The 25,828-nt window shown below is 36.4% G+C and overlaps 1 protein-coding gene across 6 annotated transcripts in view; it reads left to right on the plus strand.

The window, feature by feature from the left end:
* Positions 1-25,828, plus strand: part of CADPS2 (calcium dependent secretion activator 2) — a gene marked incomplete at both ends in the record, with an annotated part of 316,192 nt that overhangs the window by 215,342 nt on the left and 75,022 nt on the right. For 4 of the 6 annotated variants that reach the window (XM_082013855.1, XM_082013856.1, XM_082013858.1 and 1 more), the window contains 4 exons: positions 2,863-3,050; positions 14,933-15,034; positions 18,856-18,919; positions 21,092-21,215. In XM_082013855.1, the coding sequence (XP_081869981.1) occupies positions 2,863-3,050; positions 14,933-15,034; positions 18,856-18,919; positions 21,092-21,215 (478 nt within the window). Of the gene's footprint in view, positions 1-2,862; positions 3,051-14,932; positions 15,035-18,855; positions 18,920-21,091; positions 21,216-23,795; positions 23,817-25,828 lie in introns of all 6 variants that reach the window. The other 2 variants (XM_082013854.1, XM_082013857.1) reach the window with 1 other exon arrangement.

Consider the following 25,828-nt stretch of genomic DNA (forward strand, 5'->3'; position numbering starts at 1 on the left):
TCTCACTCAGTATAGCATCTGAAACGGTGATCTCTCGCGAAGGACCTAAAATGCTTCATAGCACTTTTTTTTTTTTTTACTTTACCATCCCAACAGCAAGAAAAAAGGATAACTTTTTTATACTTTTTTCTGTTGGTCTGACTAGTCATACAATACAAAGATAATGAGGGGGGGGTTAAGTTTGTTTGCAAGTGTCAAAAAGGGGAAAAAATTATTTGATGACAGTTGCTTCCTTTTTAAAATGCTACCTGATAAGTATGTATAGAAAAAGTTAAAGGACTCATTTTCTGTCTGTGGGCTGCACAATGAATGAAAGAAGAGGCCCGAAGGTACATCTGTACAAAGTAATTGGCACTCAAAGAGAAAATGGGTAGCTTTCTAACAGTGCATTGGGGTCAAAATCTTTTTTTATAATAATAATATAGTAAGACACTTAATATAACCTTGAAATCAGGAACTTTTAGAAGAGGTGAGGTGAAATACACAGTGCTATAGCAACCATAAAGCAGATGCATTTCTTATTGTTCTTTTTAAAATTCACCTTTTAAGAAGTAGAATGGGTGATCATTTTTTGTTAAATTGCATATTTAAATACATTTTTTAATTTAGAAAATTGTGAATGTTAAGATAGCAATAGAATACATGAACATAAAAGTGTGATGATTACTTTTTTCCTGATTAGCTCACTTCCTATCATATTTAGAAAAAATTCATCCCTTTATTTTCAATAAATATAGAGTAACCACACATACATTTGTAAAAATAAAAATATGTAAGAATCAACATTAAGCACGGTTCTATATTAAATTACTATATGATCTAAACGACTTTAATTTTACATTCTCCTAGGTATTAGGGAGCTTCTTTTTTTCCCTTTTTTTTGCAGTTTTACAATAAAAAATATGTAGTTATCTAATACGCTGTAGCATAGAGCTATTATATGCTTGTGACACATGTATGGTGTGGAGTTGGACAAAGGCAAGGAAAGCACACATGTGTATGAAAATGATCACACTGAAACAGATCTCTTACAGTGACTGGAGTTAAAGCAATGAGTTCTTTTAAAATTTTTGTTCTTGTCACAATTTTCTCCTATGAGAACATACAGAAGTTTTAATGATTCTTTCCTTTTGTACTGCTAGGCATTGGCATGCTTCATTTTTTCATGTTTTTCAGAAAAAAGTAGAGAGATATCAGTGACAATGACTTGGGCAATGTATTGGCAGAATATCAGTCACCATAACCACTGTTCATTATATTTAGGGAAAGGTACATATTATTGCAGAAATTCAGTTAAAATCCCTTTTATTTCTTCTTTCAATGGAATACCATATTTTCTTGTAAACACCGTGTAAACTACATGAGCCATTGCTACATCACTGGATATTAGTTTAAAACACTGAGTACTGTTCTGGGTGCTGTAATAAAGCTAAGTGTTCAGTAGAAACAGCTGAAGCTCTTTAGAGGCAGTGGAAACATTGACTTCAGAGAAATGAATGAGGAAGAAACAAATTTATGAAATAGCTCTGAGGTGTTCTTGTTTGCAAATAATACGTTAAATTCAAGAGTTGGGAGATAGCATAAAATTTAAATTCTGTCTCGTGCAAGTCTTTTGGTAAAGTTAAAACACAGGTGATTTATACCTGATGTGAATATATTTTAAAGTATTGTTTAATAGTATTTTTGCTGATATTTTGTAGAAATACTAAACATCCGAGCTTGCAGAAGTATGCACAAGCAATAGGGAAATACGGTCTTTAGATGCTAAACTGATATTATAAATTCATTACTTGCAAAATCATTTTTGAAATTATTAAGTTACTGCTTATCCACGTTATTTGTATATTTGAGTTTGGGTGTTCTTCAATATCTCTTAATAATTTGATAGGGATGATCAGAGGGCTGTATCACCACAATTAAGAAACAAACAAAGAAAAAAGCTTATTTATAACAGCTATGCAGTAGCTGTCGTTTCCCAAGGTTTATGTTTTTCTTCCCGCTGCTTTTTGGAAGCTCACTGTGCTATCTTTTTTTCGTATTGGGAAGCAAGGCAATGAAGGCTCTTCTGTTTTACATTTCTACATCAAGAATCAATTATGGTTTTTACACTCTGGATTCACTCAAGAACTCTTTTTATGGTGAGAAAGAGATTGTACTTTGTTCCTGTCGGTGTCAGGGTTATGCCTTTCTGGTCTCATCCAACCTGTGCCCAAATAAACCCCCAGTATGCCCCAGAATATCTAATTATTATTTAAGGTCAAATCATACTGATCTTATTCAGATGGCTTTTAACAAACTACCTAGCTTTGCATCTCTTTACTAGTATACATTGTTAAAAAGTTGTTAAAAGTTCACACATTACATAAGAAGAAGGGTAAATGGTCAAATTGTGGTTGTCTTGCATTAAAGTTGCGGCCACGTGGAACTGACCATCTAGCAACTGTGGTTTAACTTTCGATGGTAATGCCCCTCACCATTACCCAAATGTTCTCTCATACCTTACAATTAATTACTTTAATGAAATGAATTATTTTGAAGTGATAGTTTATACTAGGTTTTGATAGAATTGAATCTGTACCAGCCTTTGGATGTATTAACATGTTTTTGTAAACCATATATTTCGTAGTAGTGGTAACTCAGAACTGCAAATAGTTTCCTGACATGTATTCCTTTCAGAGAGAGGGCTATTGTTGGATCTAGCTTCTGGTGCCATCAGCATTAGTCAAATATAAATCATTCTAGTATAAAAAGTTTATGTAACGCACATAAAAATATATGCTTCTGTTCTTTGTTTGATTTAAAAGCTGTGAGTTGGAAAACAAATCTCAAAATGCTGTGGGTTTTTTTGCTTTTCTCTTCCAGGGTTGGTTTAGCCCAGGTCAAGTCTTCGTATTAGACGAATACTGTGCTCGCTATGGAGTGAGAGGCTGTCACCGCCATCTGTGCTATCTCAATGAATTGATTGAACATTCAGAAAATGGTTCTGTCATTGATCCAACCTTGCTCCACTACAGTTTTGCGTTTTGTGCTTCTCATGTTCATGGCAACAGGTAATTTAATGGTATTTTTTTAAATTCATAGCCTTAGGATGAAGCAAAAGTATTTATAGGCCCTTGCCTTCACCAGGCAGGGAAGTTGCATGCAACAGAAATCAGTTCATTAAAGTTTCTTCAGAGGTATTGGAGGGTCTCTACAGATTACTATTTAAAAAAAAAAAAATCTCCTTTCAATTTGTACTGTCTTAATGCAATATGTTTCCTTGGGCATTGTATAGACAGTCTGATTCAAGGCTGAAGGATATCATCCTGTTAAAAAGGTAGTCTTCTGCATTCTTCATTCTGCATTTGTGTTGTGTTAGTGCATGGTGTTTCCAGTGAACATTTTGAACAATTTTGCACTTTAAGGGAAGCTCTGACTCTTTTTCTACAGTCTGTAGCTCAGCAACTACTCATACTATACTGAGTTCTTCTGGCTGTGCTACCACAGGTAGAAATAACATACATTGGGAATGTGGTGTGACCCACAGCCAGGAAGAGCTAGGATACTTCTGGAATTCTTTCCACTAAAGGGGTAGGCTGCTTCAGGAGCTGTTGGTCACAGTCATCCTCTTGGGATGATGTCTTCCTTCCACTTGCAAGTGAAAGACTTGGAAAAATTAAGTTGTTGCTTTGCTGTGCTAAGCACATTCTTTAAAAAGAAGCTTTTGCTTCATCTATGTCTTATCCCAAATTGTGAGAGAACTAGCTCTGCTATCGGACAGCAGGTATTGGAGATAGGATCATTGGATAGCTCAGGTTGGAGGGGACCTCAGGAGGTCTCTAGACCAACCTCCTGCTTGAAGCAGGGTCAGTTGTGAAGTCAGACCAGGTTGCTCAGGACTTTATCCAGTCAGGTCTTTACCCAGTTTGAAGCTGTCTTATTTCAGTTTTGTTATATTCATTGTCTCTTGTCAACCTCCCAGTAGCAGCTGGGAGACCCCCTAGACACCACCTATTCTCCAGGCTGAACAAGCCCAGCTCCCTCAGCCTTTCCTCAGAGCAAGTGCTCTGGCCTCTGACTATCATGGTGGCCCTTCACTGAACTTGCTTTAGTTTATCCATGTCTTCCTTGTGCTGGAGTGGGGATTGGGACAGGCAGTCTATCAAATTATAGGACAACATGCATTTATACCCTACTGTGCACACTAGATTTGTAGACTGCTGTAGGAAGTATGTTTGAGAAGTTAAAAAATAACAGGGAAAAGCCAATGGTTCTCCTCCCCTCAACTGATCGAATCCTACCACTAGGAGAAAACCTACTCACAGTCCCAAAAAGCGATTACTGTGATGCAGTCAGTAAATCCCCAAAACTGAATCCTGGTAGGGATCAGGGGAGAGAGGTTTTCTTCCCAACGTGTATGCTTATATTGCCTTGCAACCAGTCAGTCACAGAGGCTCTTTTACTTATCCTCGAGCCAGTGAAGAAGGGACAATCCTTAAAAAAGGATATTGTTTCCTTCATTGGCTCAGACAAAGCCTCATCTGTGAGAACAGGAGCTGGGCATTTGTGACCTGAGTGATTTGATAGTGGGAGATTAACATTATGTAATCCTTGATAATAATATTCAAAATCAAAATGTTTTTGAATGTGCCTGAAATACTCTCAAGAATTTTAACGTTCATACCGGTAAGTTAGGAGATTTTCTGGCTTTTATTTGGTAACCTATTCTCTGTAAAATCATGCTTCTTTTGTCAGTTCTTGAAGGACCTGACACATTCGTATTTCCCATTGAGTCTAAGTCTTTGTTGTTTCTAGCCTTTTTATTACTGGTTTCAACCTAACAAGACAAATATACAGTGATAATTGCTCAAACTTATTTCAAGAATTCAAAAGAAAGGTAGATACATTTCTTTTTATTTCATAATTTAAGTGAAGGACAACAGTGCGTGCAGTGCATGAAAATATCTCAGGGAGCACATCATTTACACGGTGGTAAGCACTCTGTATTCTGTCTATTCCTTCTGTACAGATATTATCTGAATAGCATTATGAGTGTTTTAGGAATAAAAGAAGTGTTGAACAGAGAGGGTCTGACTAGAACTGAGATATTGTAAAAAGGAAGAAAAAAGAAACATGAAGAAAGAAGAAAAGTAAGTCAAGGACAGAAGCAGACACACTCACTAAGGATGACAGACACACATATACGCACATAATACATCCACTCATTCATCTGCTGCAGCACTAAGAAATAGTAAAAAGGAAAAAAGAATTTCACATACAATGCATGATAGGCCAAAGTTCTAGGCTGATCCCTGGCGTTATACATCTTAGTTTTATAAGTCAGGCTGAGAATTAGAAAGACCACAGAACAAAGACAAAGAAAGAGCTTTATACTCTGGGCATAATGTATTCAATTTATATTTCACCTTTGCTTCACAGAGGGATCTTAGACCTTCCACTAGCCTGAGAAAGATCATCAAAAATGATCTTGAAGTCAGGTGGTGGAGGAACATGCAGAAATGCAGCCATATCTGTAGTTCAAATTATCAATTTCTTTTAGGCATGCATTTTAGAGTAGCAGGCAATCTAGTGACATCAGTCAAATGGTCAGATAAAGGTGTCACTCACCTTCATTTCTGGTAGTCCGGTGAGGAGAAACTCAAGCACAAATCAGAGCGAATCTACAAAATATACCGGGGCCATGCCAGGACATATGCTGAGCACACCACTGGCTACATCTGATTTGCTAAATAAAACTGGTGAGGAAGCTGTCTCATACGATGGACCCCAACTGTCCATTAGTCATAGGCACTCTAAGATCCCAGGCATGATTGTGGGATTGTGTGTACTGAATACTGCTCCTAGTAAACACTATGAACAAGGCTGAATCAGCTTTGGCTCTTTCTACCCTTCATATGTCTCCAGAACTCTTCCGTCAGATTTTGAACCCTCGGGTATCCCCTGTGCTCTTTTGCTGCACCTTAGGACTTGAAATATGAACTCTGTTTCATGCTGCAGGCTGCAGTGCTCTTGCAGGCTGTAACACAATAGCCATGGTTTTATTTCAAAACACTTGGAATAAACACATAAAAGTGAATTGTCCTAAAGCTTCAGGGACATTGTGGAGCACTGAGGAGACCTGAACTGAGCTCTGGTGTAGGCTGTATGCCGTAGACAGAAGATACAGGTAACAAGTTCTGACAGAGTTATCAAGCATTCAGGCACTTAGGGTGTCTCCTATGCCAGTGTTGCTTTGGGAACAGAATTGTTGATGTAGGGTCGAGCACCATGTGCTGAGTCCTAGACAGAGGAATTCAAGCCTCATTTGTGCCTTTCCTTTCCCACTGAAAAGAGCGTTACGACTGGGCTAACAAACTGCTTATGCAGAAAAGTTATTTCTGCTTTTGTGGAGGACATTCTTAAGACATTCTCTTCCTAAATAACCAAAAAGCAAAATATTTTAGTAGAAGAGTAGCCTTGCTGAGTGTTTAAACAAAAACACATCCTTGTTTCTGAATCAAGTGATTCCTTTTCCTGAAGTAAATAAAATCAGCTTTCGTTGGCTGTGCTTCTGGTGCTATGTAACTTTACAGTAGCATCTCTTTTGGCTCCTTTTCACAACGTTTTTCTTCTGAAATGTTCCACTATATGGAATTGTGAACTTTTCACACTGCAATTACGCATACACTTGTGTATCTCTGGTGAACGTGAAATGGGCAGAACAAGAAACTATAGGATATTTCTGAATGCTGACATTTCAGTCTAAACAGTCCAGGTAGGAGCTATTGTTTTCTTCCCCATCATGTTCACTTTTATCTACTTTTCATGCTGTGACTTCTATTCAGTCCCTCTTTTCTGAAATGGATGCTGGTGGGTATCACATGAAGTGCAAAGTGACTTCCTTCCACCTGCTGAGTTATAGACGGAATTGAAAAATTCAAAATTCAAGCATATTCCCTGGTTCCACCTTTTTCTATTCAGAAAGGAAGCTGATTTATTGGAAGTTCATATATGAGAAGTGAAGGTGAAAGTAATGCTACAAAAATCAATTTATAACCAAAGATAGTTTCTTTCTGCCTTCATTTTGAAATAAGCTCATATGTGTTTGCATAGAAGAACAGTCATATTGAGTCAGGGTTCTTCTAAGCCAGTCAGTCATCTCTCTCCAGCGTTGACCTGCTTGGAGTAAGAGAAGGGCAAGCATATGCAATATTGCCTCTTAGTGCTCTTTTGGTCTCCAACTCTTTGCAGAGTTGGCTGTTTGGTAACCCAGAGTGAGTCTCCGTTTCAGATACTTGTCTGTTGCATCCCTGAACCTGCATAAGCCCTTTGCACCCTCAACACCCTCGGCAGAAAGTTCCACAACTCAACCTCCTCTTGCTTGAAGAACTCTTGCTTTGAACTGGACTCCTCCACATCTCATTTCATTTTCTGTTGCTGTTGGATGAGATGGAGGAGAGACCAAAAAAAAAAAAAAAAAAAACACACCCCTTCTCTGTTGTCTCTTTGCTATGTAAGATGCAAGAAGTATGAGTGAACCATGCATTGATTACACTGGATGGATGTTTTCTGCTAATTCGTTATCCTTTTCTGGTAATTCCCAATATTGATTTGCTTCTTTGACTGCTACTGAACAGGGACAGTTTCATGACATTATCCATCAAGATCTCACCAAGATCTCTGTCCTGAAGAGCAACTGATTTTTCCTTACAGTTATCTACCTTGATCATCGTTTGCTGTTTTATTGCTACTTGATTTCATAAGGTCCTTCTGGAATTCCACACTATGCTACATAACTGTCATTACAATTACATTTGCTTGCCAGGTCATTTATGAATACTGTAAAATAACACAGGTCTTAGCACAGCTCCCTGCAGAACTCTACCGATAACTTACCTTCGCTGCAGGTACTCACCATGTATTCCTACTCTCTCTTTTTTCACTGTAAATGTAAGGACTTTCACTCTTACCCAGTGGCTGCTTAATTGCCTTAAAAGCTTTTGGTTAGGGACTCTGACAAAAGATTTTTGGATATCCAGGTACATCATATCAGTCAGGTCAATCATCCACCTGTTTTTGATCCCATTAGAGGACTTCAAGATCAGAAGGTAAGATTTCTCTGCCTTATGGCTTCAAAGACATACAGACTTCTTCACGATCAATATTTACCCAATTTTCTTTAATTTTATCCTTAAATATCCTTATATTATAGTTCCTTCTGATTTTCTGGGATGTATGTAATGCTTAATGACCTGTAGCATTACACTGCAGCATACCCCCTACCTCCCCTGGAGACTTCTTCTGATTTTTAAATTGATCTCACATTCTTCAGCACCCATTCCTCAGGAGGAAGGCAGTTCTCGGTGAGAAATTTCACACAACGATAGGTAATTCAGTTCCAGCCCTGGCAACTTACTGCTGTTCATTCTAATTTGTTCCATAAGCTTTTTGGAGAGATTCTGTGCTGAAAATAAAGATCTTTCTTCTGTGAACAAAGAAGTGTTCCAGCACAGGAGTCGTCTTAATTTCCTTCATAATAAACACCAGTGCAAATAATTCATTTCATGTATCTGTAATAGCCTTGCCCTCTCTGAGATGTCCTTTCAGATCCTTGCCATTATTTGGCACTGTACGCTCTCCAATAGGCTTCTTGTTCCTGTTATGCTTGGAGGAAATATCTTAAAGTGGAGTAAATAAACACATAAGAGAAATGAAACTATGGAAACTTTGGAGAGTACTATGCCTTCATATATTTCTTTTCATTTTTCAATGTTTTGTGATAAGAACCATTTGTTGCAATTTTACACTTTGTGTCAAGTGATAAAAGAATGTTCAGAGAAATCATCCCTTTCAAATTTGGGACAAGAAACTTTGTAAAAATAAGGAAAATAATATCATTACATTGCTCTGTCTCTTCTAATCATTTTTTGTGGAGCTTCTGAATAGATATTTCCTTCTGACTAAATTAACTCTAGAATTAAAGTAAGGTTGTCTGTATCTTGCTGGTTTCTCCTTCATTTATACCTTTTATAAACACTACCTAACAAGATTTAATCTAAAATTCCAGAGTGTCAGTAGTTTCTACCATTTATCTGCACATAGTCACCATCTGATATGAAAGGTTTTGTCCAGTTGATCTCTTCCTGGAAGCGTTATGTTTTTATATGTATAATCTTGTATATAAAAATATTTGAATAGCATGTAGGCTGCTTTTTAGATGGTTTTCCCAAGAAATCGTTGCAGGCAGGATTTTGTGGAACCTTTCAGTTTTAAGCAGTTGAAAATGCTTCCTCTTTCTGCTCTGCTTCTTATTCACTCTCAACCCCACATGTTCTGTGTTGTGTTGATAGCAGGTGCAAGGTCTTCTTTCACTGGTTTTTAATGGCATTTGGGCCTTCTGCTTTAATCTTAGATCTGTTCCAAGGCTGTCCAACAGCTGGAGGAAGGAGCCTGAGATCCCTTACAGTGTGGTTGTTTAGGGAAGTGCATTACCTCAGAAGTTACATTCCATGAGTCTGCCAGCATCTTATATGAATTCTCATGTTTGATACAGCATCTAGAGACTTAACAAGAGTCTTTTGGTTTTGTAGTTTGTCTCATTTTTCTATCAGTCCTCTATAATGAAAGTGGTGAGAGTGTATTTCTCGTACTCAAAAGCGTGTTTTTATTCAGAAGTCATCTTAACAGTCACCATTTCCCCAGAATAATGGAATGAGAAAATACACCTTTTAGGATTGATGTGCTATGTGAGTTTGTGCTTCTAGATGAGAAGCAGTGTTCTCTCAGAACTGGAAAAACTAGTTGATCTTTGGACATTTATGTCCCTTTTCTTCAAGTGAATGTAATCTTCCCTTTTCTGAGGCTCGTTGGGCAATGCTGAAAATAGAACTTCTTCACTAGGTCTTTCAGTTTTATGTACTGCCTTGTGCCAAGCATCTTGCATCGTCCAGCTCATCCTTCGTGTTTGGAAGCTGATCATCTCCAGGGTATATTGAGCACAGAGGAAGGTAAACCTTCTTTAATTTAATCTGTATTCTCCTTTTTAAATTGTTACCTTATGAGCATCATACCCCCAAGCCTCTGATGTGAGGCCTCTCTAAATAGTTATGCTTGGAGTTCTTTTAATTAATGTTGTTCAATTAGTGACAGAGCTTTCTATATTACTGTTAACCTCATTTACTGATTTATTTAGTGATTTATTTACTGTTGTAAATAGCCACAAGAAAGTTATGGGTAGCTTTCTCCTGAGTTCAAAGCTAGAAGCAAAGTTCTTCACCCTATTGCAGGTACTAAGTGAACCCATGTTGACCTCACCTTTGGTTTAAGGAAGGATACTGTCCTGTGTTGGAAAGTGCTAATAACTATAATAATGTTATAATAAAATGCGTCCTCACTACAATATTATCAGAGGCATATTTTTTAACATATCAAAATAATTCTGCTTCTGAAAAGCCTCTGAGAAATTGTCAATAGAAAATTGATTGCAATTCACACATTATTAAGAAATATTAGAACAAAGTTCTGCATATTTAAGATGATACTTGTCCTTTTAGGCAATGAAGGAACAGTTAATGCTATTACGTACTCTCACCTGCCCTAAACATTATACATTGTTTTGTGATTAATTTCAACTGATTAATGCCTATATTATAATGCCCTTATACTTTGGGTAAAATGATATATTAATACATGCTTTGCTTTTCCATAGAAGGGCATTAATGAATCCCACCTAGAATATAACTTCATAAAATATCATTAAAATGAACCTGATTGATCATCTTAATCTGTTTTAGTGGCCTTCAAAATTGGTCTTTTTCATTCACTTGTGAAAAAGAGGGTGTGACCTGTAAGCAGATGTAGGATCAGCCTGAGAAATGCACACAGCAGAAGGCTCTATTGTGCCACTTTTTTGTCAGAATGTTTGAAGAATAGTTAATATAAACAACAAAATGCTCGGTCTTCAAGTGCCTGCTGGTCAAAGCTATGTTTAAATGCCACGTGATAATTTGCTCTCTTCATTTTCTGTTAATAAAAAGATGTCTGCTCTGCCTGCTTCTAAGCTAATAATGTAAATCACTGTTTTTCCTAGATTTGTCTAGCATAAACCATGGACTCTGCAAAAGCCTTAATTAATACAATTTTGTTTTAAAGGAAAATTTGGGTATTAAAGTCCTTGGATATTAAAGTCCTATAAATAGATAATAAAATCTCTGCATCACAATTTGAAACAATTTAATCTTCAGTTTACTAAGAAACAAGAAGTCGAACTTTTATCTTGCTAATTTGAAAACTGTGACTGTTCTTTCATTTTGTTGTGCATCCTGCTGAATTCAGAAACAAGTGCTCTTAGAAAGCACTGAAGTCTTCTAAAACAATTTGTTTCTAGGAGCCAAGATGACATTTAAGTTTTGGGTTTGTTTTTCCTATGCTCTTGAAACGTAGTTTATTATATAAATGCCTTGAAGCAAGACCTTAGCTGAAGTATTTTTCTTGTATTTTGTTTTTCATTATAATTTCTTATCTTTCTCTGGCAGATTCTTTTGGTCAGCATTAATGTTCTCATCTATGTGTGTGTGTATGTTAGAATTATCAATCTGTGTATTCATCTCCTCATACTCATTTGTTTCCATGAGACACCAAAGCAATGGTCTATGTTTTTAATGAGGAAAGCTTATTGAAAAGACTTTAGACATTTTTTAATATGCAAATATGCAAAAAGCACCAGATTCAACGATGTTCCAGAGGAAGAAAGAAAGGTCAGTCATGTTCAGTTAATATTTCACAAGGATGTCTCAACAAAGCGGTCTTGCCTAAGGTAACGATTCAGTCTCTGAGAGGCCACTAGGAGAAGCTGTTTCCAAAGTTCAGGGCTGTAAACAACCTACAGTCAACCCAGTGTCCGTCATATCTAATTCCCAGTGGAGTTGGAATACCATCTTTATCTCACATGCCATAGCTATTCACAAGGATCTTAATCTTACAATGCATCAAGTGACCTCTGCAAATTACTACAGGTTTTAAAACCTCTAGACATCAAAACATTTTTAGAGGGTACTCCAAGCCTTAAAGGATTATATCAGGTGAGGAAAAACAGTCCATTCTCAGAGGAAAACCTAAATCCACCACCTAATCAATCATTTCCCTAGAGTAACTGCCATCAGGACAACAATCTTGCAAGATTGTCACAGTAAAAGTTTCTTTAAAAATTCTGGTCAACCTCTAATTTTGATGTCATTAAGTCGTCTTATGGTTGAACAGCTACTTCCCACTTGAATTTGCTAGCTCTAGTTTATGAGATACTTATTTCAAATCTCTTTTGATATTTAAGTCTGAGTGAATTAAGCAATTTGAGATGTGACCAGAGACAACCGTATATCTGTGCCAGTTAGACTATGATCTAAGCAGGCAAGACAGGCCAATCCAAATCCAATTGACAGAGTTATCAAAAAATTGAAAACTAATGTAAGTGAGAGAGAGGAGACTACTCAGGTTTTGAGTGTTCACTGTTTCACCTAGCTCTCTAATCCCAAAAGCAGTTGTGAAGAATAAGGAGGAAAAGAATGTGGAGGAAAGGCAAATTCACTCTCCCTTTACCTTCTTGAGAAGATAATGTTAAAGTGAAAACTCTTCTTAAGACAGTCCCTCACTTTTCTTGGCTGAGTTCTTAAAAGAGAGGGCCCAGGCTGCAATGAGAAAGCTGAATACTGGTTTTGAATTGAAAAAATCAAGTTGCAAAATAGTTCTTGTGTCACTTATGGATGACCTAAACCTTTGAAAACAAAATGACTGCTTGAATCTGATTTTCTTGGCAGGAACAGTAATTTGTAAATAAAAATTACCAGCTCAATGCAGTGCTATTTTATTTTATTCATCTCAGAGTCAGATTCTTTTTTCTGTGGATTCTTTTTTCTCAGTTGTAGATAGACACTCCCAATAGTAGCAAAAAATGATCACCAGCACAATATGTGTCTCAGAACTGTGTTATGAAAATGCGTTTTTATATTCTGCTTGTTGCAATAAGGCTAACAGGAAGAAATAAAGTAATGATTCAGAGTTTGTGCTGTCTTCTAAAAGCATGTTTTCAAGAGACAAGTTTTTCAGTGCTGTAGGTGGTACATTTTTCTAACCCGCCGTGGTTTAGCCCCAGCCAGCAATTAAGCATCACACAGCCACTCAGGAAGAAAAAACAACTCCATCCCAGCCAAAACCAGGACATATCCCCTTTTTGTGTACTCTTTTTTCTGGGACATTTGCTTCTATGCAAACATCCACTGAAAATATAGTTAACAGTTCTGAAAATTTGAAATGTTGTCAACGAGGTTCTTTATGACAACAAACTCGGTGAAGTGACAGGTCCCCAGTGCATAGTGATCCTAGCCTTAGTGCAGGTTGACAGATATGACATCCTACTGGCTCACCTTTTTCACTGACTGTTATCTGGACCCCTAGGTCTTTTCTGTCATATATATGAAATGCCTCAGTGAGGTTTAATATGACAGAACTATTTACTTTATCACTCCAGAGCACGATCTCTCCTGACAATGAAATCAGACAGTGCAATTTACTTAAATTTGAACCCATTCCATCTGTCAGAAGGCTGAGGTAAAGTATCCTGGCATCCATCAAAAGAGAGAAGATAAATTATTTGCTCTTTCACATCAAATTTATACAATAGTATATTGATGTGCCTGGTTACTCATATCTCCACCATATCTAATTTTTATTGTTGTCTTCACAATAATTTAAGGAGTTCAGGCATTCTTTCCACCTTGACTTGACAGTTCAGAAATATAAGTGATTTAAAGGGTGAGAGAGTTGTTTATGTTATGACCAGGTAGCAACTTATCCCTTCTAGATTTAGGTATAGTGCAGAAAGTTAAAGTAATAATTTAGCAAAAAGGTGCTAATAGAATCCTGGAATGATTCTTAGAACATGCATAGAATGTTGTCTTTCTTCATGTCAGTTTACTACAATTTTCTCAGTTCTAGAAACATTGAGATACTCTTTTGGAGGCTCTGGAAAAGGTACAGGGCAGATTGGCACTTTGTGGTGGGCTCATAAACTCAGGTGGGAAGCAGTAGCTGTTCTGTTACCCTGGACCTGGAAGTTAAGAGAGTAACTGGAAGTTTTCAGATACTTCTTTTTAAAGTATGCTGTATGTGGGGAAGTTGTGACTGCATGACAAAAATACCATTTGGGAAATGTGTATTTAAATTCCTTTAATTTTGTTGTTCTTTTAATATAAATACATCAATAACAACTTCAGGCTAAGTGTGTGCTTAACATAATACAAGGCTTATTATTAATTACTGGGATGTAAATTTGATATTTAAGAAATGCCAGTGCTTTTGTTTTTTAAAGATTATTTTTTGTTGCATCCTTTATGCTATATTTATATGGAAATCTTGTTTACATGCTGCCATTTGTCAATATGGGATGGGAGATCAAAAATCTATGCTCTCGCTAAGCAGGGGGATTCCTAGGTGTTGCCTGCTCTGCCTTTTCTTACTGTAGTTTGCCTCCCACCTTTATTTTAAAATCACTTTTGGCCGTACTGTGCCTCTCGGAAAATACCTGGAAGACTCAAGGAGTTGAAATTGAGCAAGATCCAAGTAACCTCCTTTATTGTGCCAATAGTACTAATTTTCTTGAGAAAGGATATTATATATCTTTGGGAGTGATCTGGGAGAAATATATGCTACATTGTGTTCATATTGGGATCAGGTAGAAACGTAGGCCTTGAATTTAAAATTCAGCTCGAAAGTTAAGTTTTCTAGTTGTGGTCTGTTCTTTAACTATATTCACAAGTTACTGTTTATCCTTCGAGGCGATGGGAACGGGGAAAGGAGAGTTAGCAGGTACGTTAACTGAAAGCTTTAAAGATAAAGATAACTGTTCAAAGAGGAATCAGTGTGAAGAGATAGCAACAATTATTAAAATTTACTATTACAGGCCTGATGGAATTGGAACAGTATCTGTTGAAGAGAAAGAAAGGTTTGAGGAAATTAAGGACAGACTTTCCTCCCTTTTAGAAAACCAAATAAGCCATTTCAGGTGAGTGTATGATTTATTCAATGAATACTAAGTTTTTTCTGGATGATTTTTCTCTTGGTGTTCAATTTAGGTCTTGAACAAATGGAGTGAAAATAAAATAAGAATGCATGCAAAGAATGTCATGTAGACCACCAAATCTGTTAGTTTATCACACTAAACCAACCTACCTGCCATTATTCTGTCAATCTAATCCTTTTTTAAAATGTACTTACAGAAATTTTATGTCTCTGTCACCTTACGACAACCCCGTTCCACAGTTTAAATAGTGCTGTGTGAAACAGCTTGCTTTTGTTTGGCAAGGTTTGTTGGATGCCCCTCCGGTTTGATGGAGTAAGTGTCTAGTATTCACTGGTATCTGTCATGTTGATAACTAAGTTGTTGGGGATTTTTTGCAATCTTCACTTGGGACTTCATCTCTGTGTTAAACTAAGGAGAGGCAGGATTCTCCTTGGAGGGTATTCCTTTTGGGGAAAAATGATGCGCCCTTCCTTTATTTCCTTTGAATATCCTTCCCTGACACATTTCTTGTTTTCTGTCTTCCATGGGATTAAATAGCTCTTGACAGGGAAGCAATACAGAGCAGCGTAGGACAGAGTACTTCCTACCCAGGTCTTGGAAGGGCAGGAGGGGAGAACTGACGAAGAACATCATCTACAGGGGGAAGGAAAACTTGCTTCTGTGACAGTCTTCTTATGGTTGCTACAAAAAAAATGAAGGAGTATTGGAGCTGGGAGAAGACCTCTGGCCTCTGATTGGCATCCTCATGACCATGTCCTGACAAGTTTATGGTAGAAACACAATTGCTGTAATTTCCAGTTAATACAAGTACTTTTACTCACACACAATGGTGAGGTCAGTGAGAATAGCTGTGGCCCAAAAAATATTGAAGGAGCAGAAGCCTTCTGAATATGTACAGAGAGAGAGGAGGGAGATGGGGGAACAAAAAGAGAGGCTAGGGATCTTCGGAATAATTCTGTTCACCTGCAGGCCTTCCATACATGAAACTAATTACAAAATGTATAATAATGTCTAAATAATTACTTGAGTTTGAACAAATCAAGGTAAAACACATCACGTCTGCTTACCTGCACACTGGAGTATGTTGGTGAGCTTGGGCTATATCAGTGATCATAGGATCTTTCTGCCTCAGTCTTGGTGGGTTTTGAGGGAATTCAAACACTGTTAGAAACTCCTCCTTGAGAGCAATCAGATGTGTCATTCAAAGATGAATGCCTCCATCCTTCAGAGGACTCTAAGGTTTCCCTTAAAATCCTATGCAGTCAAGATAGACAAACAGTGCTCTCCCAGGTGCAGAGTAATTATGTCTTTCTCTGAACAAATGTTAGAAATAAAAAAAAAATAGGTGTAATGTCTGGATTTAAACAAGGATACTGGCATAATACTGGTAGAAGGAAGAATAAATAGTGCCCTGGAATCTGAATTTGTAAAGCATATAGAGTCACAATATAGAACATCCTGATAAAGTACTGTCATTAGACTTTTAAAGAAAACCTAGACTCAAGTAATGTAAAAAGATCATCAAGATGATTGTTACCATCATTTAACAAGAATAACCTTGGCTGTGAGATTGCTTTCTTAAGAAAACGTGGTATTAAGACTACTCCATATTTCAATCCATTAAAATTGTTTTGGTAACTGTGAAATACTGAATATTTTTTAAAATAGATTCAGCAGTAAAGATGGGTGCAAAGCATCGTTGCTTTGGCCTTACTTTCCCTTTGTTCCTTGTCACAAGGCAGTCCCACCATCTCCGAAGCTGGCTTCCTGCTTTCACTGTTCTTTCTACTGTCAGTTTGAGCATCCATGCTGTTTACATGTGCCTTAGAATATTTGAGAGACTTTCATGTCCTCCTTGTTCAGATAGGTTTTAGAGTTTTTAAATGCCAGATTCCCTACAATAACCTCTTTGTCTTTCTCATGGAGTCACATGAGATGGGTTTTTGTTTGGGTTTTTGACCACTTTTTTTTTTTTTTTTTAATTGTGGCATGCTTTTGACTTGGGCTCCTACTTTTTTAATTTTCCCTCAGGTTGCTTGTAGGTTTCTTGCTTTTTTGATTGCTCCTTTAAGGTTTTGGCTTTTGTTTTTCAAGTTGCTCATTTTTTCATAGCTCCCATTCTTGAATTTGATTATACATGTACTGAGTGTACATGTAACGAATTTTTTTGGCTAGTTCTCTTTTGCTACATTATTAAATGTTATCGTTTTATGACCACGACTACTGAGCACCTCTCCTGCTGTGCACCTCTCAAACCATGTACTGGTGAGCGTCCCTTTAGGTCTCTACTGTGAATATTTCCTTTTCTTTAATTGCTTATCTCAAGAAAGCAACTCTTCTCTGTCAGAAGCTCCTTGCACCAATTGCACACACATAAGTTTGCTGCACGTGTTGTACTCTTACATATTGTCTCTGCAATAAACCGAGTAACCCCTATTCTGCTGTGGGACTTCTGTCTACATCATGAACTTAAAACTGGTTGGGGTTTGGAAGCTTGTTATGTTATTTACATTGCAGAACATACCTGGAAGGAAGTCTTTGATTTGAAATACTAAGTATGATCAAAAAATAAGCAACATTTATTCAAAAACTACATTAGAGGTTGATAGGAATAAACAAGGCGAAAGACAAGTCAAGGAATGTGGAAATAATACTGCAAAGGGTGGAGGAGTCAAAACACCTGAAGATGTGTTCTATTTTAAGATGACTTAATGCCTAAGGGTCATTAAATCTGCTTTGCTAATTTGTTAGCCTGTCCTCAAAAATTGTTAGCACTACAGTAAGAAAGAAACAAAATGAGACAAACCAAATACTGGAATTGTCTCTGCAGGGAATCCTTTTTTGACCTCATTTACAGGGCTTTATTTTGGCTGACCAAAACGTGTATCTAAAATTCACTGTTCTGAATCCTTTTATCATTAGAAAAGATTTTATTATTGGAAAACATTAGAATATGAGGTTACCATACTCAGTGAGTAATAAAAAGGAAAAAAGTAATCTCGGCAAAGTAAAAAATCCTTTTTCCGATTGGGGATATCCCAGCAAGATTTTATAGACAGGATTAAGAGAGGTTACAGTTGCCTGAGCATTGTGGTCTCATTGAGCTGATATATTGGATCATTCAGTAGACAAAAATGAAAAGCAAAGCTACTAATGGGATCACTTTTTAATTTACATAATTTTAGAAGTATCGAGACAGAAGTGGGTATGGTTTAAGTTGCAGCTGATAAAATTAAGATAACATAAAATGCTTTTCCAAGCTATTTATAATATAGTAGGAAAAAATATGGAATATCTGCAGGCATTTTTATTCCCATATATCTCTAGAATCTGAATAGCTGACATATTGTCCTTGTCTTGATCCAATACTAAAACAAGATATAATATACAGAGTGCTACTTCACAGCTCCAGTAGCTGTCATGGCTACATGAGAAATAGTACCTTTTTCCAGGAGGCTGACAGCTAAGCTCATCATAGACCATTAAATACCCTTCATAGTTGAGAAAGTGGAAGTGATGCTTTTTGCCTTCTGTATGTTTTCTGTATTTAGGCCTGGACTGCTGGTGGACTGATGCTGCTGTACTTTGTATATGCTCCATGGTAGACTAATGAAGAGGCCTCCTGCCGTCATTAGTATTTTGCCTATGGGAGTCTTCTGCTAACATAATTTATTGCCAGTTGTGTACACTTACGTCTCAAAATAAATTCTTAACTTAGGTATTCTAATTCTGATAATTTCTCTTCGTCTTTTTTCTTTCTTCTTTTTTCTTTCTTTTTTTTTTTTTTTATTTTACTTTTTAAGATACTGTTTCCCTTTTGGACGTCCTGAAGGAGCTTTAAAAGCCACACTTTCATTACTTGAAAGGGTAAGTTTGAGAACATATTTTAAATTCTGCTTGGGTACTAAGCCTGCATTTTTCTTTTGCCTTCAGGCTGCTGAAAGCAGACTCATGCCTTCTCAGGTATTTTACTACTCATTTTATTCACTTGGAGGTTTTTTCTCAACCTTTTCCACAGAGGCAAACAGCTGTTTTCTGTAGGACTTATTTATTGGACTTCCGCTTCAAGTCGCTGCAGTGACTTACTGTTTCGTTATAATTTAACGATTTCCCAGCGTGACCTCTAAAGTAGTGCAAGTCTACAGCCCCCCTTTCCTGCTTTCTATGGCTTCTATGCTGCTGATGTTGTCTATACTGACATGTAACATTAAAAAGCTTCTATATAATCCAAATAATCTTCCATAAATCCATAATCGGAGTCAATTTAAGAAGAAAAAGCTATACGCAGCAAAACTGTCATGGACAGCTATAAATGTAAACTCCTGCCCAGCAAATCCTCTTGTATTGAGCAGAAGGGAGAAGACCTCATAATGGCAAAAGCATCTCAGACTTCTCTGAGGAAAGGGAACTTTAAATTCCAGCAGAGATTCCAGAGGAATTGTATCAGCAGGAGCCCGGTGAAGATACGAAGTCAAAAAAAACTTAGATCCCAGGCTGTGTAGCTCTGCCAAGCTCTGACAGGTCTGGTCCTGGGGAGTGTCAGTCGTTCTGCACGGCAGAACACTCCATGGATGGAGATTCTGTCTTAGAAAACCTCTGCTACATACAAAAACACGTAGAGAATGGGGGTATATATGTTTTCTTTCGGTTACAATCTCCGTGATTGTAGTGCTGTGGAGATCCCTTTGTGTTATATGAAACCGCCATTTCCTCTCACTCTTCCTGCTGTTACAAATGGCAACTCTGTCTGGTGTTCAAGCAACACCATTGTTAGTCTTGACTGGGAATAAACTGGGTTGCAAACATTTGATTTTACCTGTCTGAAAATTTTGAAAAAAATTCAGATCCGGAATAAAATATTCCGGAAAAAAAGAATAAAAATACAGTTTTGACTACTGTATTTTCACTTGTTGATAACCCAGATGTTATTCATTAAAAAGAAGCAAGTTAACAAAGGTAGATATGTCCTGTGTGTGCAAGTAATGGAAGAAGTCTGCTTTGCAACAACGTCTTCCTAATAGCTTCTCTGTTGCTGAACCTCTTTTTTTTTTAATGTATGCTTCCCTAGACCATACCTTATTCTCCCTCCTTTTGACAGTAATTTTTAGATATGTTGTATAAGGGTGTAGCTTGTCTGGGAATCCACTGGAGAAGCGATTTTAAAAGGTTGTGAGTTATCTGAAATTTCATTATTTGCATTAAAATGTGGTAAAAACATGTTGAGTTTTGTTTATATCTACCTGTTGAAAGTTAATGGAGTATAGAATTAAAGCAAAAATGCAAGTTAATTATTAACAATATTTATTCCATTTTTTCCCATTTTCCATTAGAATGTTGATATTAGTAACCAAGAGTATATAATGTTGTATTCATATATATCCTCAGTTTACCTCACTTGCAATAGGTGATCCATTTTATCAAAGTCCTATATTTTAAAAATCAGTAGGCTTTAAAAACTGGCAGGTTTTACAAAAGCTTTGTATGATATGTTTTTCTACTTGTTCATAATAAAATATTCCGCCAGAAGTTCAGTATTTCCCCTGCCTACTACAGATGACTGTTTTTCACAGCAAGGACATGCTGAATTTGAATATCTGTATGAAAGAAGAAAAGCAAGTCAGTATTAGCTAGTTCTGAGGGGGGTGTTCACAGTTTCTCCTTTACACTGTTGAAGAGTCAATGGTTATGCAATGATGGAAACTTTCCCACAGGTGAGAACGAAGCAAATTTCCACATCTTTAGTGTGCACCATGATCCAGCCCATCCACAGAATGGTCTTGGTGTCACCCAAACAAAGACTGACTAGCGTGCTGCAAGATACGGTAGGGGTATTGTATATAAATGCCATATAGGCATCAAATCAGGGTTGAACAGAAACCTTAGAAGACAAATATCTAGTTCTACCAACCAAAGTAGTTGCTTTTTGGTATCTGCCTTTAATCATTATCAGATCTGTAGTAACTTTAGGATACTTTTATCCTTTTCCCTTGGGTTTTGGGTAAAGAGTGTAACCAAGTGGTGTAATTGTCTCTGGCACAGGTTTTAATGAAAGATATTGCCACTGTCATACCAGCAGAAGAGGTGAAGAAAGTGGTTAGAAAATGTCTGGAGAAGGCTGCCTTGATCAATTACACTCGACTTACAGAATATGCCAAAATAGAAGGTTAGTACAGCAGTCAACTGCCAAAGTGGCTGTAAAAGCCAACAATGGCTATTAACTGAATATTCTGCGAGCAGCCTTTTCCCTTTCCTGAGCAAACCCCTTCCACAGCAAGGGGAAATGTCTCATTAAAATCTCAGCTGGTGAACTATGGAGTTTTTTCCTTTTCATTGCTTTAATATGCCTCCTGGGACCCTGTTTGAATGGAGGACTAGGACTTCTTAATTTAGGTTGCCCTTTGTTCTTACTTTTGAGTTCTTCATAAATCTAAAAGGTTGTTTATGGGTTATTTTTTATTTCTCTAACTATTTCTAGTAATTAAACTAGTGACGGAAATTCTTTCCTTATCATCAGTAACAATACCTTGAAACTTGAAAACTCTGAGTATAGATGCTTTTATGATGTACTTATAAGGCAGGCAAATAGCTAAATCTTATTTTTTTTTGCTATTGTGTTGTCAGATGTATAATAATAATCTGATCATTAAAACCTTAATTACATACTGATTTCCTGAATTAACTAATGGGTCAAAATACTAGATCTAATGGTAATCAGCAGTTCTTCTGGAGTTTACGTATGTTCTAGAATGTATACCATGAAAATAATGTAGATTTTGCTCAAAAATAAATTGGCTAGCATACACAGTGTCAATTTAATACTTGTAAACCTTCTGTAGAACAAAAAGGAAATCATAATAGTCAATTGCCTTGTGAAGACACATCTGTTACTTTCCATAAAGTGCAGAAAGCTTGAGATATACCTATACAGATATATTCAGGAGTAGAAAACAGTGTGTGTGCATCTATATAACTGGGTTTTTTTGGAAGTAGAGTCAATTAGCAGGAAAATACATGGAGGATGAATTCTGCTTTAAAACCAATTTTTATGCATAGTATGTTTTTTCATAGCATGTATGTCTAGTAATGCACTAGAAGAAATAGAGTTATCATAGCAGCAAAATGAAGAAGCCTCATATGTTTAGTAATATTATAAAGCCAACTTTTTTTCCTTTTTCTATTTCTGCTCAAATTCTCTGAAAAACATGAGTTAACCAATCTCACAAGTGATTAACAGAAAACCCATCTCATCACTATAGCAACCAGTATTATATCATGGAAGTAACAACATGAAACCGTCTTAGTAACCAGTTTATCATAATTAATTATGATACCATGTTGTGTTAAAGAAAGAAGGATGAATATTAAATCTATCCTGTAAAATGAAAAAGCAAAAATACCATTTTTCCTTAGTTTTTATCTTTCTGTACTCATAAAGGGATTTTTTAATGTTCAGTATTTCAGTTTTTTAGCAAACGAATTGAAATAATGGATATAAAAATAGAAACATTTTTAAAAGATGGCAAAAGCATGCAAAAAAACTCACCAACACTAAATTGGATTGAAAAAGTGAGGTAAATAAATGTTTGCCCCGGACCTTTAACTATACCCTAGAGAATTGTGACAGTTCCACTGCGAGTAACAAATTTTGAACTTTAAAATATGCACACTTTTAACACTGCACTAAGCTGGAACAGCATATAAAACTGCCGTCCATCCCATGGCATATTTTGACTTGCAAATTACTTTTTGGATTTATTGTCTTTTGGTTGAAACACAACTACATTTCTGCAAGTAGTTTTACACTCATGTAATTGTAAACCCAAAGCACGATAGATAATTGCATATATAAGTCTAGTAGCTCAACAAGAAATAGGTTGAGTACTTTTCTGAGAATGAAGTAGAGTACTGTTTGAAAGTGAAGGGCTTCAGCATCATAACATCAGAAAATTAAACACACTGGTTTTCAGTAGCAATGAGACCTGTATTTGTCTCTTTCTATACTCGGGTCATTACAAATATCCTACATTTTTACCAATATAAATGTAATAGTTTTCAGCAATAGATTCCATTCTGCTTCTTTAGGTTCCTGAGAGCATTATTGTATCTGTGCACTGAAATTACGTTCTTCTCTTGAAAGTAATGCGTGTTAGTGTTCACATTAATTGCTTACTCCTCAAATTGCATACACAAAGCATATAGTCCTATCTTTATAACATTACTGATGTCCTCAAATGTAGCTGTTATACATTATTGTGATTTTTTTCCTATTCTTTGAATATTTCTTCAGTGAACAACATCATATCAGTCAGTCAAAATGCAACTATTGCATGATAATATCAGCTATAGACCAATAGTAGCTACCTAAAAAGTAGAGATGCAAAGAGTGCTCCAACAAAAATTATAGTCTTTTATTCTTACATTTTTGTATTCTTTTACTATTATTTATGTTTTTAAATTCTCAGGCACAATATGGATGCAAACTCAGCCAGTGAGCCTGAAATAGAGACTATATAGAATTAGTAAATAAAAATCTACAACCTAAACACATACACCTTTTCTCCCTCAGCTGACAAAACCCATCACTTGGGTGAGCTGACCGTCAGGACTCTCACTGTTATATTCAAGATTTTAAGAAGATGTTAACTCTTTATTTGGTAATTATTCTACTCTAATGAAATTAAAATAGTTATATTTCTGTAATCATGTTTTTCTTCTCTCTTTTTTTTTGTTGATTTATATTTAGCAACAGCAGAAAAGGACTCAGGTGACTACTATTTGTGTGCATGTCTGCATGTATTACAGATTTAGTAATGTGTAATGTGTAATTTAGTAATGTGTCTGTTGTTTTATTATTTTTGTTGATTTCAACAATATCAAGATATTGACCAGAACATGTGTGAACATTAGCATTCATTTTGATGTAGTATAGTCCATATATTCTTCATCTACCCTTATACTTAACTATGATGTGCATATTTATTAGTAATTTAGATCATGTTGTATTTTGGAATGTGATACAATTGTAGTTTCTGTGAAAGAGGTGTAACTAAGTGATGCAGAAAAGTTGGCCGTTATATTCAAAATCAGCTTGTGTATTTAGAGAAATGTAATTTCATAGTCATCAGCAAAAATGGTATCCATTTTTAATGGGACTGCTGGATTGATGAAGCTCTTCGTAGGAGAACTAATTGTGTAAAGCTGGTTTTACATTTCTCTGATATGGCTTTGTTTAGTGATATGTTTAGTTTTCTAGTTACAGCTCAATGTTGTGAGGATGGTAGTTCTTTCTGTTCCAAATTTCATGAAGCTATGTTCTATATTCTCCAATACTGCAGAGAGGTTTTTTGAGTGCTTATAGCCAAGTATTTAACAGAGTGATCACAAAAAGAGCATAGCTGAAGTAGTATTTGTGGCTGAGTAGTGTTGGCTGCATAGAAGTATGAGGGATTGCGCATATGTATATTTTGAAATGTGTACACACACACTACTTTGTCTTACCTTTTTTCAAGAAAGATGTACGTGTAGACCTAATGGAAGCCTGATCATAATGCTTTGTGGGGTTTCCACAAATACCAACCCCAGTTATAGGAAGGGGCATTGAGTTGGTAGCTTTCTCAGGATGAAATAATTTTCCAGCTGGAAAGACAGACTGGGGTGATGACTTTAAAGGTTGCATGAAAGTAGTTGAAAATGGAGCTCTTTGCCAATGAGGGGCTTGAAGGGAGAAAGGTGGTTCATTTTTGGAGGAACAGCTTCTTCAGTCAGTAAACAAGAAAAAATACTAGCAAACTACAAAAACTACTTTTTTAAAGTTGGTGTTCATAACTGAAAATTAAAAAAATTCCATTGGTTCCCAAACCTTCCACTGGTTTTCATCTGGAAGTTTTAAATGCCCTGGAAGTAGAAGAGCTCTATTTGGAATTGTTAAAAAGGAGAGCAGACAATGCAGTGGTGGCATGGGCATTCATGCCACAGCCTGTTAGAATGAGTTGATACGAGCTCATATTGACCAGGTAATCTCCCAACTCCGTTTGATCAACAGGGAGGGGTTCATTAAGCAGGTGATTCAGAGCGCTTGGAGGCTCCTTCAGCAATTTCTCTGTGAAAGGATCAATCTCACACCATCAAATACAAATGTACCCTGAGAAAATTTCCCTACTAGGTAAGATACCTAAAGCTAGGTAGCACAAATACTCCATTTAGTCTTTTTACACCTGTAGGTATTGAAGAAAATATCTCTTCAAATCAGAAATTTAGAAAAATATTGAAATTAATCGTGAAACGAGAAAACTAATTTTAGAGTTTGTATCCTTTGACCTTTGTGCTCTAAAACCTCAGCTGTACACTTTTATATAATGTGCATCACCTCAAGTACAAATCTTTGTTGTGCCACACACACTTACTATTCTTATTTTTTCTCAGGCTCATTATGTCAGAAATACAGACCATTAAGCACAGGTGACATGCAGTTACAAGCACAGAAAAAACAAAAAAAGACTGTACATTAGGTTTATGCACACTTTGAAAGAAACTACTCCCAGGTTCTTAAGATAGGACAGCAAAGCTGTCCCTTAAGTGACCTGGCAAATAACTATATTAGAGAATGGATGAGAGGAAAGCCTATCACATGCAGTGAGTAAATGGAAATTCACTGTGAGTTAGGTGAAGCTAGAGGTTTATAGGCTGTGTTTGTAATTGAATTGCTTAATTAAATTCTGCTTCTGACTAAAAATGCAGCTGAAAATTAATCAGACAACTCAGAAAAATTGGTTTTAT

The sequence above is a fragment of the Phaethon aethereus genome (genome assembly GCF_964289735.1).
Source record: "Phaethon aethereus genome assembly, chromosome: 1".
In the NCBI taxonomy this organism is placed as follows: domain Eukaryota; kingdom Metazoa; phylum Chordata; class Aves; order Phaethontiformes; family Phaethontidae; genus Phaethon; species Phaethon aethereus.